The sequence below is a fragment of the Pygoscelis adeliae genome, unplaced genomic scaffold (assembly GCF_000699105.1).
Source record: "Pygoscelis adeliae isolate BGI_AS28 unplaced genomic scaffold, ASM69910v1 Scaffold98, whole genome shotgun sequence".
Lineage (NCBI taxonomy): Eukaryota > Metazoa > Chordata > Aves > Sphenisciformes > Spheniscidae > Pygoscelis > Pygoscelis adeliae.
In genome coordinates, this window is record NW_008825547.1 from 120,990 (window position 1) to 140,534 (window position 19,545).

Here is a 19,545-nt window from a genome sequence, read left to right on the forward strand (position 1 = left end):
TACAAATATGCTTTTCGTGGTATTTCAGGCAACCTATTAAAGTTAAGTTAGCACCAGCTTCTACAGAAGATTCACGGAAGAAGTAAAAACAAAGAAAATAAACACCCCAGGTAAATAAAGGGATCAGCAAATGATTTTTCATTTTGAGACTAAAAGACAGGTGAAAGTTAGCTTAATTGTCCTAGAGAATGTTTATTACTGAGTGTTTTCATAATAACCTTCAGATGCGGCAGCTGATGACCTAGAAGTCAAACCACTTAGTGTAGAGAGCTGGAAAAAGACAGCTGATACATATTGTGCGATTTTCCACACAGATGATCTCATAAATTTAGTAAAAGGCAAGTATCACAAACTTAAAGCAGAATTACCTCAAGGATAAAACCCCAAATGTATAACACTTATTCTTCATTACTTGGGAGGTACCCAAGATACGCATTTAATCAAAATTCGGTTTTTATTGGTGTATTTCTGCCACAAAGAAGAAAACTCAATCTGCTGTGACCCAGAGAAAGCAAAAATTTTATTAGGACAAACAGTGATTGCCTTAGTTAGGATACCTGTCCATTATGCACACAGCTAGATTTGGAGAACATAAACTGTATGCTGCATGCATTGTTTCCTGAAACAACCTGCATAAAGAAGTTTTTTCTAAAATATCGGAAGGCTCTTGGGATGGGCTCCTACTGCATGTCTACATGCAGTAGACTAATGGTAAGTTTAGTAAAGTTCTTACTCTGGTTGTTGCGATGCACCTCACTGGTGATCTGTATTCTTCTTCCATTTTGGTCAGAGCTATGATGGTTTCAGCAATAGCATTCTTTGTCACACGGGACCAAGCTTCCGACAGATGACCCTGTTAAAGAGGAAACTCCATTTATTACAATTTTATTAATATTAAGAACAACTAAAACTGTAATTAGAGCTGCTACAAGCAACGTCAGGTTAGGATCTCAAGTTAGAATACAAAAAGAGGAAGTCAGGGATGACTGACAAATCAGGTGTTTTCAAGTCAGACAGATCTGGTAAAAATTAGCCCTGAAATACTCACATGACTGACTGAGGTAGTATCTGAGCAACTATTGGAATAACTAACTTGGAATAGGTAGAGGGGATACGATTTGAAGAATGAAAGGGCATATTCCTAAAGCCCCCCCAGACAAAGGAATTTGCAGGGCTGGAGCACAAATAAGTGACTGTGAATAACACACAGATTACAGTGGGTCCCTAGAGAAATCAGCTTCACTCGCCTAGCTCAGCCTTCCTGACTACTCTCCACAGCTTCTATATTTGACAGAAATACAGGACTACGCAGGAGGTATCAGAACTATAGCATACTTTCCAAACCAACCTTAAAGATTCTGACCCTACAGCACTGATTCATACCCTAAAGTTCCCAATCCAGAGACTGCTGAATCCTTAAATTCTTAATGTAATCTCTAAATTTCTAAACCTCATGCTGAAGGTGACAGAAATAATTGAGACTCACTGGACTCTAAAAAGGAAGCTACAGTGACTGACTCAGATGTAGACACCTACGTATTGCAAATGTTGAAAAAGTGAAAGGAATCCCATTTGTAACTCTTATGAAGTGGCTAATAAGACTGATGCCACCCTACTGCTAATTAGCAGCTCTAAAAAGCCTCAAAGAAGTGTTTTTAAACTAGGACCCCTCTATTTCTCCACCTTCTTTTGGGTAACAGGGCCAAACGCCCGAACATGTTTTGAGCATGCCTAAACCACAGAGGTCCCTTCCAAAACAATCAAGAAATGTGAGTACTCCCAACTTTTGAACGGCCTCAGTCAAGTCTCCCTCATCTAGAATGAAAGGGAATAAAGTTCAGATCTCTACTTCGTACAAGCGGAGAGGAGGGTCCTTATTGTCTGGCTGTTGAATACCTTAGCGTAAACTCAGTCACCGTCATTCCTTTAGGAGCTGCTACACTTTAAGTAAGCAATTCAGAATCTACTGAAAGAGGGATTTATATCTACATCTGAGAGGACTACACTTTATCTGACTTGATCCCTTTCTTTTTTGTAATAAATAGTTACATGTTCATTCCAAGTAGAATGGCTTAAATGAGAGAATTCAAGACCCACACCAGTATACCCAACAGCCAGCACTATTGGAAAACTATCAGGTATGTGGGAGATGAAGCCTAGCATACTCTGGATATGCATGGAAGTTGCCGTATCTGACTCCAGAGCTTTAAGAACCTTCTTACTAACTTCTGCAATGGTTTTGGAGAACCGGATATTAGCAAATGCAACAGTTTCATGGGTGAAGGTCTTAAACGGCTAGAGGAGCTGCTTAGACAAAAATACAAGCATCTGATTCTAGTCAGCCAGCCATTTTCTATTTCTACTAATCTCCCTCTCTCTTATTCCTGGCAAAGGTCCGTGCTCAGCTTAGTTTTGATCAGCTGTTCATTAAGGGACAGGCTCTCCCATCATCAGGGGAGCCAGAATCCCATAAAACAAGGACCACAGAGTTTGCTTCAAAAGACTTGCCCAGTACTATTTAAAAATGCTGCAGAAGAGAATCCACTATTTCCCTGACGTTTTCCCACTTACCCAAAGCATACCTACCAGCAATGGCTATAAACGATACTGGCAACAACCCTTAAAAAAAAAAAAATCTTGAACAAATTAATCCCCCCCATTCATTCCCAATGTATGTTGCGTCTTATACACTGAAAGAAGTGGGGTGCCTGAGAAAAACATATGGGCATATACATAGAGCGGACACCATGTTAATCTTGGCATTTACTATCTTCTGAGTACTTGTCTTTACAACTGCTATTTTTTTTGGTCCTAGTTTTTATATGCAATTTGCTAAAGTGTTGATAAAGTAAGCAGAAACAAAAATCCATCCTGTGGAATCACAGTGGTACCTACAACAGACCTTTCCCCTCTAGCCACTGGAGCAACTGAATCAAAGACTAAGCGATCATTTTACGCATGGACCAGCACTGCTGAGGGATGCTAGACACTTTAATTTTAACTCTTAACTAAAGATGAATTGTGAGATTCTGAAATCTTGTGGTCAGAATCAACAGTAGCAATTGCAGAGAATTCCCATCCAGCTTCAGTAACTTTGAGAAGGGATCTCCTTAATATAAGCAGAGTGAATGGTTTAGAAAATAGGACTCCAAAGCTGAACATACTGAAACAGCTTTCAAAGGGTAATCACAGAGGAAAATCTGGGTCATTTAGAGCGTCTCACTGAAATATGTACAGAGTTAAGGAAAACAAAACCAACCTCCCAACTAAACTCCTTTCCCCTAAACATATACAAACCCTAATTTTTTTTGCCAATATTTTTTCTGGGAAATAGCTGTATCACTTTTCATCAAATTCTTCTGCCAAAAAGCTTGCCTGAAGCAGATACAACTATGGAAAATTTCAGCCCAGATGGTTAAAGTAATAAACAGCTATAAATGTAGATTTCAGTAAGACTGAAAGAAGTCAATCTTAACATGCAGTCTTAACCAGAAACTCCACATACAAAATCTACATACAGTTAACATGAAAACAACACTATTCTCTTACTCCACAGACACTTTTTACTTTTCAATTGGAGTTCTGAGTACTCAAGACTTAAAACATTAGCCTTCTAAGTTAATAATGTAGAAAATGACACATAATTATTGTTTACTTCTTCAATTTCTGGTACAAGTGACTTATTTAAAAGCTTATTTCAAAACTGGATTTCTGCTTAGCAGAATCAGAACTCAGTTCCTACTGCTCCTAGGCCTAGACTCTCCCCAGAGGACTATATCTTTTTCTTCTTGAGACCAACTCACATTTATCAGCTCAACCCAATACTAACTGTAATAGAAAGTAACGAAAAGATGTACTCTTCATTATCAGAAATATTTGAATATCCTCCACACATTTAAAGGATAGAAACTTACTGCTGCCATGTCTTTAATGAGTTTAATAATGATCTCTGAAATCTGTGTAGGTGTTGAACCCTTCATCCACCAATGGCTTTCACCTCGCCGAATATAGCTGCAAAGGACATATGGTAATACATGAAATAAGTTCAAATAATCAGTTGCTATTTGTCAAAATCCACCACAAAGAAATAGTGCACATGTTCAGCATATGGTAGGTTGTGGGGTTGTTTGGGGTTTCTTTTTCTTTTTTTTTTAAATCAAACTCACTAATAACATGACTCATACTGTCAAAGTGTTACACAATTTTTTCCATTTATAAAACAAAGATTATAAAAGACAACATAACTGACTTCAAAGAATGTAATTATTTTGTGCCTCTAGCTTGAGAATATATACATATTTTTAAACAAACCTGGAATTGAAGATCATTGGAAGTGTGACTGTAGTAACTCCTTTGCCTGCAGTAGTGCCAGCTGTCCCCGTTATAGTAGTTCCTTTGGCTTTTAGCTGTACAGTGAGAGCTTTGGCAATGCATCCCAAAAACATGTCTAAGATACCTAGTTTATTCCAATCTCCTTTTTCTGTTGAGTGAATGATATCACTTATATCTGCTGGTGGAAGGGACTTCACTCCTATAATACTAGCCAGGCGACTAGGGGTTACCTCAGGCAAAACACGTCTTAGTAATGATGTTACCTGGAAAAAAAATCAGAACGCCACAATTCTTACCAAGACAGCTGGAGTTTTCAAGCAAAATCAAATAAAGTCTTTTTTCTTCCTCACAAGTTATTTCAGTAAGAAGGATTAAATCTACTTTACTTTCTGTACTTAAATCACACCTGTAAGAAATTCTGTAAGGTTTCTATCTTGCTTTGAAGTGTTTATTAACTCAGTGAGACAAGGCTGAAGGGTCCAGAACCAATCTCACTCAAACAATACTTAGTCTTCATACAATAATAAAAATATGCTTGGTACTGGACTTAACAGTAACAGTGATACAGATGTTTGTAAAACTCTGATTTGCTTGCACATTACAGACACGTTACCCACTTTGCATATAATCTTTAGATGTCAGAAACTCTGTGGTAGAACAGTTAGAGACACTTTAGACTGCTGAAAACAAAGTACTTGCCTCGACGTACTGAAAATCATGATTCTCTTCCACAATACTCCTTCCCCCCTCCTTTAGTTTTCCTTGTGATATTCTAACTGGAATTTTTTGAAAAGGAAATCTGTGCCAATTGCTCTGGATCTAACAGAAGCTGTCTTGAAGTGACATACTTCAACCTTACCAGCTGCTGGAATGGGGTTGAAATTGGCTATATCGCGCAAAGCTTGGTCCAAATCAGGATGTATGAAAGCTTAAGGAGTTAACATTTCATATCTAATTTCTCAAGCCTTCAATGTTCTCTTGAAAAACTGTTTACATTTTAAGAAAAAGACAGTATTTTGCATATCTGCAATATATCAGAATTACCAAGCCTCCAGGCAAGTTGAGATGTGACATTGTAACAGTTCAGAAAATTGGAAAAAGAAAAGTAGAGAGTATGAGACATAAAAACTTCTGAAACAGGAACTAAAAATCTACCTAAAGAAGACATACCAGCTAACAACAAGAAGCTAGTGCATTAACTATACTAAAGCAATTATTTTATACGTCTCTATATTTATATTATGTGCATATAAATACACATATACTCAGACAGACAACGTTTAAGTTCAGAAAGTAACAGATATTAAAGCTCTACCTGAGGATACCAAGAGTAGAAAGGAATGGTCTAGTTCCACACTACTACGCTCATAGCCCGAGTGTAAGACAAAGATGCTAAGGACTCATGCCAGATCAATAACAGACACTGCTAATTAAAAACCTCTGATCTTACCTATAGAGGCTATATGGGCATTATATATGCATAATATGAAATACCCAAACAACACTGGCTTTTTAGGTCCTGTCCATTTGACAGACATTTCAACCATGCTCTACTCTTTCAAGGTCTAATCGCAACCAGTGAAGCCTCTGCTTCATCTGTTATGATGTTTTAGCAAGACAGTCATTAGTTATCCCATCATTCTAGCTGTCACTGTGCCTTGAGGTCAAACATGATATTAAAAGGGCAAGAATTAATGATGGCCTCCTCAAATCACGTAAATATTTACCAACATTTGGAACATATGCAGCACATACAAATGGGGCTGTGTAGCTCTCTCACTCCCCACAATGAAGTGGCATGACATCTTACTAGAAAATAAGCAGTCACCTCACTAGCTTCCTTCCACACCTGAAAACTTAACTGCTTTTTATACAGAAGTCTTATTTGCAATAAATAAACAAACCAGCTTTTAAACTTCATACATTTGAGAAATGGGAAATTAACAGCTGTGATATTTAAAAGGAGCACCTCTGGTTCTTGCAATTATATGTAATAATTCTGGATGATGCTGTCCTTTATAAATAAAGTAGACAAATGCAATACATGAACTTTAAGAAGTCTCTTTTTTGGAACATAATACATAACACTGATCTAAATTTAAGTATTGCCAGTCACAAGGCAGTGCCAACTTCAGAATCTGAACTTTATATTAAAAAAAGAGAATTCTTAGTCATTGCGACAGAAAGGAAATACCTTACAAACTGAACATACATAACAGAACATGGATGAATCTGTGGAAAACATGGACAACTGCATTACTGTGAAGTAAGATTCAGTGAATACTGTGAAGTTCAGATTCACTAAAGAATCCTTCACAATATAACTCCAAAACAATGGCCGTGCGCTTACGTAAAAGACCCCTATTAGGACACACAAAATGACTAATTGTTCTTGTGCATCCTACTTCTTTTCAGCAACAACCCCTGCCAAGGAAACCGTATGTCCCTTTGATGTATGGTTTGAGAAAGCAATTTATCCTGCCCTATCCAAAATCCTTCAGAACAAGGACAAGAAAGGTGAACAGTGATATTACTCAAAGGTTTTCAGAATAGTTTGCTGATTTAGGTTCATGATGGCATAAATATTAATTAAGCAATTTTGGGTTCCTACACCTCAGTTCTACCTCTTGAGACAAAGCATTAAAAACTTACTCAAAAGTGAGTTTATTTTAGTTTCGTAACTGTAGCCTTCATTGCCTTCAACACTGATTGTACTTCCTGCAAATAGTTTTATGCAGTCAAATTGTGATGGTGCTGGGGTATATATGTATTTATACATTAAAACCACAAACTTTATAATTTTAACCCCATTCAAAAACTGGGGAAAAAAACCAAATCCAACACAACTGACACTTAAGTTCCAAAAAGAGATTCTGTAATTTGTTTTTAAATGTTCATAAATTTTATTTGCCCTCTCCTCATGATTGCAATAACGAATTGAGTTGCTTTATTTACAGTTATTCCCTACGAGGAATATAGGGATGATCCGAGTATGATTGGGAAAACATTTTTGAAGTGAAAACACAAAATTACATTTCACAAAAAAATAAGCTCAAATACATTTTATACTATCACGCACACAATTACAGGATTCGAAAGACTTTTTTCTAGGAATACCAAGACAGACAAGGAACAGTTAGCACTCACCTGTCTCTGCACCCTGGGAGAAGCAGTATGTAGTAATGAGAAGAGATCCTGCAGCAGAGTCAGCTGCTGAGCCAGGTACTGCCGGCCTACATTGGAACCGCTCAGTGCCAGAACCATTGACAGCAGCTCAAAGCAATAGGCGTCAGAAGAAGCATCTTCATCGTTAGGCTGCGAGTTGGCGTTCTCTTTGCTAGAGATGGCATGCTCCCATTCTTCACGCACACGGGTTGCTTCCATTCGTATAGCCTGGACTATATGAGCACATACCTATCCAAACAGAATCCAAATACATAGTAACTCTTAAAACTTTTAGAAAGCGAAAGAGATTGTGTTTTATGTACCTTCACAACTATGACTAAAATAGAAAGCCTGTGAAATTTGGCCTGTGCTTAAATTACTTCTCAAAATAAATTCAAATGAACAATAAAATTTAGATTTAAATTTAGAGTAAAGATTAGATAAAATTCTTTAGAATTAAGATTTAGATTTAATACTGAATTTGCTCATCTTCATTCTGGAAAATTTCATTTAAATAAATCTTTTTATTGTAGTTCCTGCCTTTTAATTTGCTTTTTACATAGAATTCAACTTAAAAAAAAACCGCACAGACCCGACACCCCCCCCCAAAGAAATACATTTACTCAACACCCACAACAGAAAAGGACTTATTAAAAGACTTAGTCTCTTGTTTAGTTTACTATTCCGGAAGCTTAAAAAAAATTTAGAAACCATGTTTTCATTTTACCAATAGCATGTTAAAAAGTATATTTAAGAGATTTTAAAGTTTGCTGAGATGGGTGACAAAAAAGTAGATTCTGCATGACTTACTAATCTAACAAACTTCAAAATGAACCCAATACCTTTTGTATTACTGTGAAAATCTTTACTGCAATGTTTGTCTCGTGATAGGTGTAATAAAGATAATATAAAAGATGCTTTAGTTGGTATATTGAAAAAAAAATTAAGTATTCAAAAGAAAAAGGAAAAACATACTCTAACTACTGCTCTATGTTAAGAAAAACAAAGATAAGTAAGAAAACCACAAACCCAAACTTTCATTGACTACAGGAAAGAATAATTTAAGAAGCTATGCACTGATTACCTTTTCAGGATTAGATTTTATCGAACCTAAATACTTTTTGATGACAGAAATGGGGAGAAAGCATGTGCAAAACTAAGAATCTAAACTCTGTCACTGAACCTCTCCTAGAAATTTGAGAGGGTCTACTATTATGCTATTATTATCAGCAAACACGACTAAGTACCATTTACAACTCAATTCTAAAACATTTCTTTTTAAATTGAGTCTAATACTGCCTAATAACTGTATGAGATTCAACAAGGCCAAGTGCCGGGTCCTGCACTTCGGCCACAACAACCCCATGCAGCGCTACAGGCTTGGGGAAGAGTGGCTGGAAAGCTGCCTGTCGGAAAAGGACCTGGGGGTGTTGGTCGACAGTGAGGCCGCACCTCGAATACTGTGTTCAGTTTTGGGCCCCTCACTACAAGAAGGACATTGAGGTGCTGGAGCATGTCCAGAGAAGGGCAACAAAGCTGGTGAGGGGTCTGGAGAACAAGTCTTATGAGGAGCGGCTGAGGGAGCTGGGGTTGTTTAGCCTGGAGAAAAGGAGGCTGAGGGGAGACCTCATTGCTCTCTACAACTACCTGAAGGGAGGTTGTAGTGAGGTGGGTGTCGGTCTCTTCTCCCAAGTAACTGGCGATAGGACGAGAGGAAATGGCCTCAAGTTGCGCCAGGGGAGGTTTAGATTGGACGTGAGGAAAAATTTCTTTACTGAACGAGTGGTTAAACATTGGACCAGGCTACCCAGGGAAGTGGTTGAGTCCCCCTCCCTGGAAGTATTTAAAAGACGTGTAGATGAGGCGCTTAGGGACATGGTTTAGTGGGCATGGTGGTGTTGGGTTGATGGGTGGTGTTGGGTTGACTAGAGGTCTTTTCCAACCTTAATGATTCTACTATTCTATGATTCTATGATTAATAGGATAGGGTTTTTTATCCTATTAAAATGGTTTTTTTCAGTGTCAATTTCAGCAGATTTTTCATATAAAACACACACACATACTATTTAAAATGTAAACCAAAATTTGATTATAAAGAACAATGGAAGAACTGAAAGTGTCAAGTAAAAGGTACTATATTCACTGAAAATGAGCATATTTATTACAACACACAGACACTTAATCCTCAAAGCATTTCAGAATGAACAAACCTGCTTCTGCAAATTTGTCAGTTTGCTCCGGCTGAATATGATCCCTACCATGTGCTCCTTCAGGTCTGCATCTGATGTTGCCTTCATAAAAAGTGTATTTAATATTAGATCAAGAGTTTCAAGAACATTTCCTAATTACTGTAACAATTAACACGGAATATCGAAAAACTTTGTTCTAAAAGTTTGTAGCTTTTTGTTACAGAGAAGTAAGATATATAAGCAAGATCAATTTTACTATGGTTAATAAATACTTCTTAGATGTATTTACTTTCTTCCTCTTTATAAGAGGAAATTTGAGCATGAAATAAAATAGTCAATAAGCAAAACAAGTGAAGTATAATTATCCGAGATTCAGCCTCTTCACATAGCTTAATACAATCACTGATTAAGTCTTCATAAAGCAGTGTATGGAATATAGTTTTCAGTTTATATATTTCACAATAAAAGAAACAGGGAACACACAATTAAGTTACCACACAGCAGGTGGGAGAAAAAGACACTTCTACGAAATGAATAATTCAGTCATGGAAATTATTGCCACAAGGTACTGGGTAGAGCAAAACCATACATCATCTGAAAAACTAAATTACTTTCATGGAGGACAGTCCAATTTTGGCTATTAAACATGACAGTCCAGATACAGTGACCTTTTCAGGAGCACTTCTTAAACTAATCCTTGCTGGAAGACAGGAGAGTATACTAGGTAAAAGGATACTAGTGCGGTTTCTTAATACTTTTTCTCTAAACATCAACAGAGCCCCTCTTAAGGCACAAGATAATAGGCAAGTAGGACTTTCAGGTTGACTGTAACTGCAGGTGTTAAGTACTTCTGTAACTGTAGGCATAATTTGCACCATCATTACTACGATGTTTCCATTAAATGCATATCTTCCAATTATAATTTACTAATAAAAAAAATCAATGATAATTCTTAAAAAATAAGCAATTTTGATATTTTACTTCTGTTTTGATCTGAAAATTATGTAGCATAAGTCATAGGACAAATACTGAAAATCATCCTGGATCATTTTTTCAGCAAAGTATTATTGATAGAATACAAATAAATACATTGTGTACTTTTTCTTCTCCTTCTGGGGAAGACAACAATGCTTTTTCTTCTTGTTCTGGGGTTGGCTCAGCATCTCCGGAGATGAGTTTTCCAAATACCTGGAAGAAAGACAGTGACAATTAGCTTATCTCAAAGACAAACTTGTGCACATATGACATTTTACATTAAAACATAAAGCACTGAAAGTCTACGATTTATAGTAACTTTCACCATATAACACAACGTTAAAATCCCACCTGGGATGTAATAAGTCGGAATACTCGCAGTGTCTCAGATTCACAGTTTCTTTGTTGAGCTACACTTGCAGAAATCTGGCCTGCTATTTTAATGCTTTCACCATCTTTCCATCCAAGAATTTTCACTTGTCGAACTCTTAGTGTGTTCTCTGGACCCTTCAGTTCAATTTTGATGATGTGATTATCACCCCCAGGAAGTTCACTTGTTACCCAGCCAATATGTCTTGAATCCAAGTCTACCTATTAAACAGGAATATAAAGATGGGAACTGACATTACATCAAACAAAAAGTCACCTACCTCTAATACAAACCCATCATATATCACTGGAACTAATGCAGTATTTACTATGAAATTTTCATTCTGAACAGTAAGACTAGCATGCTTAATTATAAAAATACTCAACTTCGTGATTTCAGATTAAAAAATTCTCAAACTTAAATAAAATTACATATATCCATTTATTGTCTTTAAAGCCTATTAAAAATAGCGGGCTATCGATCCCTTTTATCCTCTAAGCAATAGTTCACATATTCAAAAAACCACTTTGAACAAATATTTTCTCACTACTTTTAATTTAAAAAAAAGCTGCCATAATTTATCTGAAAATATAACACACTATTATCAGTACTTAAGTTATTCCATCCCTATTCACATAAACCCCTGCAAAAGAAATCTTAACTTTGTGGAAAACAATGTCTGATATCCTTATCAAGAGATGCAGGACTTAATAATTGTAAAAAAGACAGATAACTCTATCAAATTAAGTTTATTTTAAAATAAATATGGTTTAAAAAAAGAATGTAATTAACGTTATATGATTTAAACTGTGATGTCACTACTGGAAGATAAAAAACGACAGGGTGTGGTGCCCACACCATTACTCAGAGCAACCCGAGTGGGCCTAAATTAAACTTGGCTCCGAGTCAAGTGAGCCCTCTCTCACATCCATAGGGCCCAAAGGTTCATTTATAATCAAGCTAATATTTCTTCTTTCCCATTTCTACACTAATTCCCAGAGTCTGCACTGAACTGTGCTGCAGCAGACAAGACTGACTTTTTTTTTTTTTTTTAATATCAAGAGACAGAGGGTATGCATGAGTTAGGGTATGGTATGTTGGCATGCTTGAAGATAAAACACGTGTTGGAGAAGTGTCAGAGGACTGTTCAGCAAGGAGGGAGCAAAGGTGAATCAAGTCTTGCCTGTCTTCTGGGAGTAAACCATCCCTGGAAAAATGCCTGGGCACTGTGTTTGAGCAGGCAGAAGCAAAGCCAGGGAGTGAGCTAACAAGCTGTATGAATGATCACAAGTCCAGTGCCTGCGCTCTGCCGTGGCCGCCTTTTATTTAGCTGGATACGTAGACATACCAAGTCAGTCTTCTCACAAAAAAAAAGAATTCTCCAAGGAGGGAGGGGGTGTGTCCATCTATATCTTCTATCTACATCTATAGACTCACAGACAATACGCACACAAACTTTGTATCTGTCTACATATATACATACACTCACACTTCGCTGTTTAGTATGAGCCCATTGTACCAAAGTTTAGTTTCTTCAGATTTGTAACATCTTTTGGAGATGTATCTTTGCCTTAAATGCTCTCTAAGGGTAAGAGGTAGAGAAAAGCAAACCATTCCTCTGTAGTAAGACAATGCTGCTTCTTGGAGAATTTTACCACTGACTGTCAATAACCCAAATAATAAAGTTTTGAGCCCAAAATGGTAACTGCCTGCTTGGAACCTTAAATGTCTTTGATGGGTCACATCAGTGTCAAAATACGAAACATTGTTCTCCGTGTAAAAACCATGCATCTGTCATTTGGCTTAGCAACAGGAGTACAAAGACTGAATACCATTCTGAACTCGAGTCTCTGAAGAGAAGTCTTCAGCTACCTGAAGTTGAGAACTAAAATGGCAGGATACAATGTGTGCTATAAACACGTATTAGATCATGTAACTAGAAAAACTTGGGTTGAGGGTAAATAATTTTTCTCCTTCTCACGGTGTTCTACTTCTCCTCACTCTTAAGCTGCATTTCCCTAATGAAAAATGATTCCATGAAGCAGAGAAAAGGCAATGACAGTGCAACACTAAGAAGCCAGGCATCAGAATATCTAACAACATGTAATACTACTTAATGCAATTATTTCAGGTATATTCTGACATAAGTACCCCTAAAAGAAACCAAAACAAAGAGGTTTGTTAGACCTCTGCTATATGCAGCCAAAAAAATGACAGCAGTTTTTCAATGTCAACTGTTAAAATGTTTACCTGCTTTATTCTGCAGAGATCTTCTACTGCCTTGCCGGTTAGGAAGGTCATTGAAGTTACTTTGTTCTGCAACAGACAAGCAAAATAAGAACAAAATACTTCAACTGAGGACCATTCTGACTATTTCTTCCATAATAAGAGCGTACGTACATAAGAGAGAGACAAGTTGTTTCATTACGAAAATAAATTTAAAAAGTGATCAAAACCAAGGACAAAGAATTCCAAAGCACAGCTCAAAAAATAAAATTGCTCCTTGTGTGAAAACCTGTAGTTGAAACGAAGATATATTTGTAACATTACTGCACAGATCAATAAACATGAATGCAGTAAGTGAAAAGGTTGTCTCTTTCTGGCAAGGTGGTACAGTTCTGAGATATTCTGTTATGGCCTATCAGCGTTATTATGATAGATCACACTACTTAAATTAACCATGTTAGAACTTCGCTATATTTAATAATTCTGTGTTTTACAAAGTATTATTACTCTGCATACGACAAACTGAGGTGAAAAGGTAGAAATTTTGAGGTGAGACACAGTGTACAGTTGTACTTTGTGGTAGTCAGAAGTCTAGAAAATAGTTTGGATTTTATGAAAACTCGTCATTTCAACATGCCACTAAGAATTAAGTTTCCCAGTCTCCGGTTCATGCAAACTGCAAATTCAGTTGAATTGGTCTGATCATATTAGGTACTGCTTTCAAAACCACGGGAATTAGAAACTTAACTTTGAAACGTGAGCTTCTGAGTTAGAATTACAAACTGAACCGGACAAAGAAACAGTGGTTCTTGATTGACGAATATATACAACTTTGACTATGCACGTTCAGTAAGAGGCATTTAATTTCATTTTTTTCTTACCCCAAGATCTCTGGAATTGTCTACATGAACACAAACATAACGTGCATTGATTCCTTTTACACAGTTAATTGTGATGTTTTTAGTTTTGTTTTTATCTTCATCTCCTGACTCCCAGAATGTTTCTGTAGATCCATCTGTTAAGCTACCAATCATGGCAGGTCGGCTTGATGTTTTAATGTCAACAATGCTGGTTAGGTCTTTTAGACAAACCACTATACACAGTTCCTGTGAAAACAAATGAGACCATTTAAAATACCTAAAAAAACCAAGCCCAAATACAGGCATTATTTAAAATTTTTAAAATCATACAGACATATCTGTTCTGAGGAATATGCTCTCTGAATTAAAGAAGAAATGTCATTTATTGGTTCAAATTATCCAGCCCTTGAAACCAAAGGAAATATTAATAGCTACCAGCAGAATATATTAGTAAATACCTAAATGTATTTAAAGTGTTTTCTTCCATTTATTAAGATATTCATTAGGAGTACTAATTTGTGCTCTTCAGAATAACAGAAGAAAAAAAGATATAAGCAAGTAAGAACTGGAAGTACGCAGCATTTAAAAAAAATGAACTAACTCAATGAACCAAATGAATTAACTAAATGAACTATAAGAGATCCCCAAACACTTTACTTGCAAACAAGCACTTACAAGCACTGCTCCAAAATTTAGGTTTGAGTGATATACAGGCTAAGGGACAATATTTGAGCCTCCAAAGCTAAATATGAGAACCTGAATATCAGCAACAAGATCCCAAACTGAGATACATTCAAGGAAATACGACATTGCAGTAAAAAGATGTTTTAATTAAACAGAATGATTGTAGGAAGTACAGGCTGTTTACAACTGACCTCTGCTTTTGAGAGAGAGGTGTAATACTTGCCTGATTCATGACTTCAAAACCAGACTGAATACTGATACTAAAACTCTCTTCACTATCTCCATCATCAGATTTAGACAAAATATTGTTGATATGATGAAAAACATTGCTCTGGTGCAGGAACTGGTGATCAGATTGTTTGAATTTGAGACTCCAGCACCTGAAAACACATTTAGTGGATTTTGAAATTTTGAATATTGTTTAATACACATAACCTATCAGCAAAACTATTAATAGCATTTTTGCTTCTCCAAATGTGTTCTATAAACCTTTAACTTCAAATTTTTGCAGGATCTTAAGTGTTTCTATGCATCTTCTTGAGGAATGCAGGAGTAAACTTTTCTTAGAATTTTAACAGTGAATAGAATCATTATTATTCAATTTGTATCTTTGAGACACATACAAAGGAAAAAATTCAAACAGTTTAAGGATATTCAGATGACAGATTTCTGAGCAAAAGCTATTACACTACCATACACATACACACAGATACTACCATATTATTCAGTAATATGTATTTTTTTCATAGTGGATACAGTACAGAATTTAAGAGCAAATACATTTTTCTCTACAAAGTCTTCTATACTAGTATTTATATGTATAAACACACACACATCTTTTACATATATCTTTCCTATGCATAAGGATACACACGATCCTTTTCACACAGGCACACAAAGTTGTTTTAAATTTCCTATCTACACTGCAAAATCTTTTAAACTATAATGTTACATTTCCAGTCTTCTAAGAATTTTCTTAATTTATGCTTACCTTAAGGCCATTTGCTGTAATGCACTACCACTGGGAAGAGACATCATAAGATCAGAGATTGTCTGGAGGAGGCGATGAAAAGTGTGGGGTAATGGCTGAGCTGCTTCACCAGCAATCACTATATCTGACAGAGGATGTTCACATACTCTTGTGTCTTTCTCCTAAGATGCAAAGCCATTTGTAGGTTAACAGGCTTTCAGACAAAAAGGTTAAATAAATAGAAATAAAAATGCTTATGATATTTGGTTTAAGAATAACTGCAACAATCCTATAATGAATGGGAACTTCAAAGCAGTTCCTGTCAGAGAATTTTTACAATAGCAAGTTATACATGAACACCAAACAAGGAATTCAGAAAGTATACTACCAGATATTTCTCATGATGTAAAAATGTGAAACATTAAATCGCAAAAACTTAACAAAAAACCCCCCAAACCCAACCTCTAGAAACATTAGCACATTTCAGCTGTTAATAATAACTTCTTTGAGCAGCAAACCCCAATCACAGCAAACTTGCTAATTAAGCTAAGGTTATCAGCTTCTTTATTTCATTAGAGCTGTGAAAATAATGATTAAGGTGTGTCAGTATCAGAATGGCTGTGCATAGGGCACCAAGTTCCACTGGGATACGAAGGCAGTGGCAGAGGACTAAAGAGGGTGGGGGCCAGCAAGGTGTGTTATGGGGAAGAGTAAGAGAAGGAGGTAGTGATTGTAATCTCTTATTTCAGAAGGCAGGGAAAGACTGATCTATGAAGGATACAAACTGTTTCCTCTGCCTCCTAAACTGCTTCGTTTTTAAAAGAAAATCTGATCCTGCTTGAACCACGGAACCCAACTGCATGCCCCCAACATACTGACATCCAAAACCAGATTCAAACTTCTTATTTTAAACCCATTAAATTGCCTATGTCTATTCTTGCAAGTAGATTTCCCATGGATCTCGACTGCTTGAATGCCTAGAAATGCTATGGTCTTACTTGAAATGAATTTTAGGCACCTGATCACCTAGACAAGAATCATCAAACCAGACATTTCTCTCTATTTTCCTGGAGGGCGTAATGTGGTAAAGTATAACTCAGCGTATGAAGTAGGAAGCATGAGATTGAACTCTACGCTAAATATAATCAATTATTCAGAACAAGTTCAAAGCCTAGGTATTCCCCTTCCCCCCAAGGATCCTATTTACACAGATAGCATCCTGCTCCCCCATCTTCTCTGTGGCTTGGTAATTCTTGCATTTGGTTTTGCTTTAGCAAGGACACTGCCCTTGAACCTACATCTTATGAGTTAAACCATACATGGTTCTAGATCCCCACCCCCATTTTTACAGAATTCATCACCGGGATTTCTCACCCTCTCCCAGTATATTAAAAGAATATTTAAAAATATTTCACATAAGGAAATTAATTCCAGTTGTGGAAAAGCACCAAACTGCCTTGGATTTATTACATTGTGTATGTATACTTACATGGGTATTGTTATCATATGATCAGACTACTGAAGGAAGATGTTGGGATTTGAATATACATCACCTGAGTGATATTTAACAATTAGCTGAAAACTGTTGCCAGTTTCTTGTATGCCATAAAATTATTCATCCTAGCCAAGTGACCAAGGGGAATTTTTTAAGTCCCCCCTTCATTATATCAAAAGAGAAGCAGCATTCCCACCAGAACAGAAGTGGCGTATTTTAACATTTCTTTATAATCTTTATCTTTCAGTCAGGAATTATCCAAACTACAGCTAAGACAATATTTGTTTATTCTTTTATATAGTAAAGGTTACATTGGAGGCTGCCCAGCATAAGGACCAGTGGGAACACATTTCCGTCACTCTAGCAGTGCTTTTGATGTAGCAGTTGAAATTATTACAAGGCAGAAAATTGTTGGAGCCCAGAAATATAATACACAGAGCTACTGCAAATCAGCTTTAATGGATACATACAAGAATTTGGCACACTTGAAAATAAGTAAGTAGAATTGTAAATCTGCATGTGGATACAGTAGCATGGAAAAGTTGATATCCTACATAAAAATTAGGACAAGAATGGTTGCTTTGTAAACAACTGTAGCAATATACCAGGGCTGCAATGCTGAAAAGACTCATTTCAGAACTTCTCATTTCAAAGCTGGATTAGATCTGAAGTGATAAAAATTACCCTGGCTTACTAGCAGCGCTAGCATGATTTCTTGAGCTATTCATTGTGGACATGATAATGTTTTCAATCAGAGCTAAATCTAGAAGAGATTGTACGAAGATACCTTTTGGAAGAGTGACTATACCATTTTACATGCTACATTTTCAGAACTAACTGTAGATTTTTCTTAAATCACTAAATTAACTACATCTAGTGTATACATAATTACTTATATATATTTATATATATAAAAATAATTAAATTAACTATAGATTTTCAGAATTAACTATAGACTTTTCTTAAAGCACTGAAAGACACAGCAGACCAAACAACAAAGCTTCTCTGAAAAATATTTTCTCTTTTCTCTTTTTGGGGGGCAAAGAAAGAATAAAAAGCAAACAGTAAATTTTTTTGTTACTGGATTAACAATGTGCTTGTGCTTTGTTTTTCCTGCTTTCCCATGAATATTCACAAAAACAATGCATTAAAAGACTGTAATTCATCATCATCACCACAAAATTTGGCGATTTTAGAAGAAAAATTAATTAATCTATCACTACCAAAAGAGTTCAACTACAATTTAAGACTAAGAATTTTCATTCCATAATTAAGGTTCTGTTTCACAGAGAGAGGATTAAGGTGCTGGGTTTTTTTGTTTGTGTGTGTTGTGGGTTTTTTTTAACAGATAATAAAAACATTTCTAAATTGACTACAAAATCAACAGAGATAATATATTTACGAAAGGAATGCTGAACCTCACTTACTTGTTCTGCATTTTCTTTATTTGATTTATTTTCTTCATCCTCCTCTTCTTCAGGTTCTACAGGTGCAGGAGTCAGGGAAGCCACAAAATGCCATAAAATATCATGAAGAGAAGTGGTTTGAATGACATTACAAAGAAGCCAGTTGAAAGCCTAAAATAAAATACACACAAGAAGTTACCAATTGGTTAAGCAAACCTGGAGTAAAACCATTTCTTAAACCATTTATGTAAGGAGGTGCACAGATGCTTTTGGACAGGCAAATAATAATGCAGAGGTCTTCAAGTAAGACACATCGCTCTGTAGCTAAAAGAGTTTATTAAAATGACAACTATATTACAGGGGACATAGCAAAGTAATTCACAAACACCATACACAAAAATAAGTTCTTTGAAAAAAGGTTTAAGGATGAAAAAGCAAAGTTCTTTCGTGTTTTCAGCGATTATTACAGGATGAGGTGGCAGCACTCCTTACTATTCAAATTGGTTAACAAAGTAGAGATCCTTTTTAATTTAGAACTCTGTAGGTTGAGATTAGGTTTTCTTGTTTGGTCTCTGCCATTGACTGAATAAATCAAAACAATTCAGCCACTTCCAAAAAAATCAACATAGTGGGGAAAAAAGTGTTTTTAGAATTTGTAACATTCTTATACTCTTCTAAAAGCTGCGATACTTCTGCACGTTGATGTTTGGAAATTTGACGGGTGGTGCTTAACAGTAGAGGTGTGTTTTTTACTTTATCTGAGAAAATCCACCTATATTTTCACACGTTACAAATACTTGAAAAATACCCCATGATGCTGTATACAAGTTCAGAAGAAACTTTACTAAAGCTTAGCTGAAATAAAAAAAAAAA

At 36.1% G+C, this 19,545-nt stretch overlaps 1 protein-coding gene across 1 annotated transcript in view; it reads right to left on the reverse strand.

Moving 5' to 3' along the window:
• The window catches only part of MYCBP2 (MYC binding protein 2, E3 ubiquitin protein ligase), a 195,132-nt gene that overhangs the window by 13,930 nt on the left and 161,657 nt on the right, over window positions 1-19,545 (reverse strand). Inside the window, 12 exon segments of the mRNA XM_009332100.1 lie at window positions 734-853; window positions 3,915-4,011; window positions 4,312-4,595; window positions 7,480-7,746; window positions 9,708-9,788; window positions 10,785-10,874; window positions 11,013-11,252; window positions 13,282-13,347; window positions 14,139-14,363; window positions 15,025-15,181; window positions 15,793-15,953; window positions 18,694-18,843. Coding sequence (XP_009330375.1) covers window positions 734-853; window positions 3,915-4,011; window positions 4,312-4,595; window positions 7,480-7,746; window positions 9,708-9,788; window positions 10,785-10,874; window positions 11,013-11,252; window positions 13,282-13,347; window positions 14,139-14,363; window positions 15,025-15,181; window positions 15,793-15,953; window positions 18,694-18,843 — 1,938 coding nt within the window.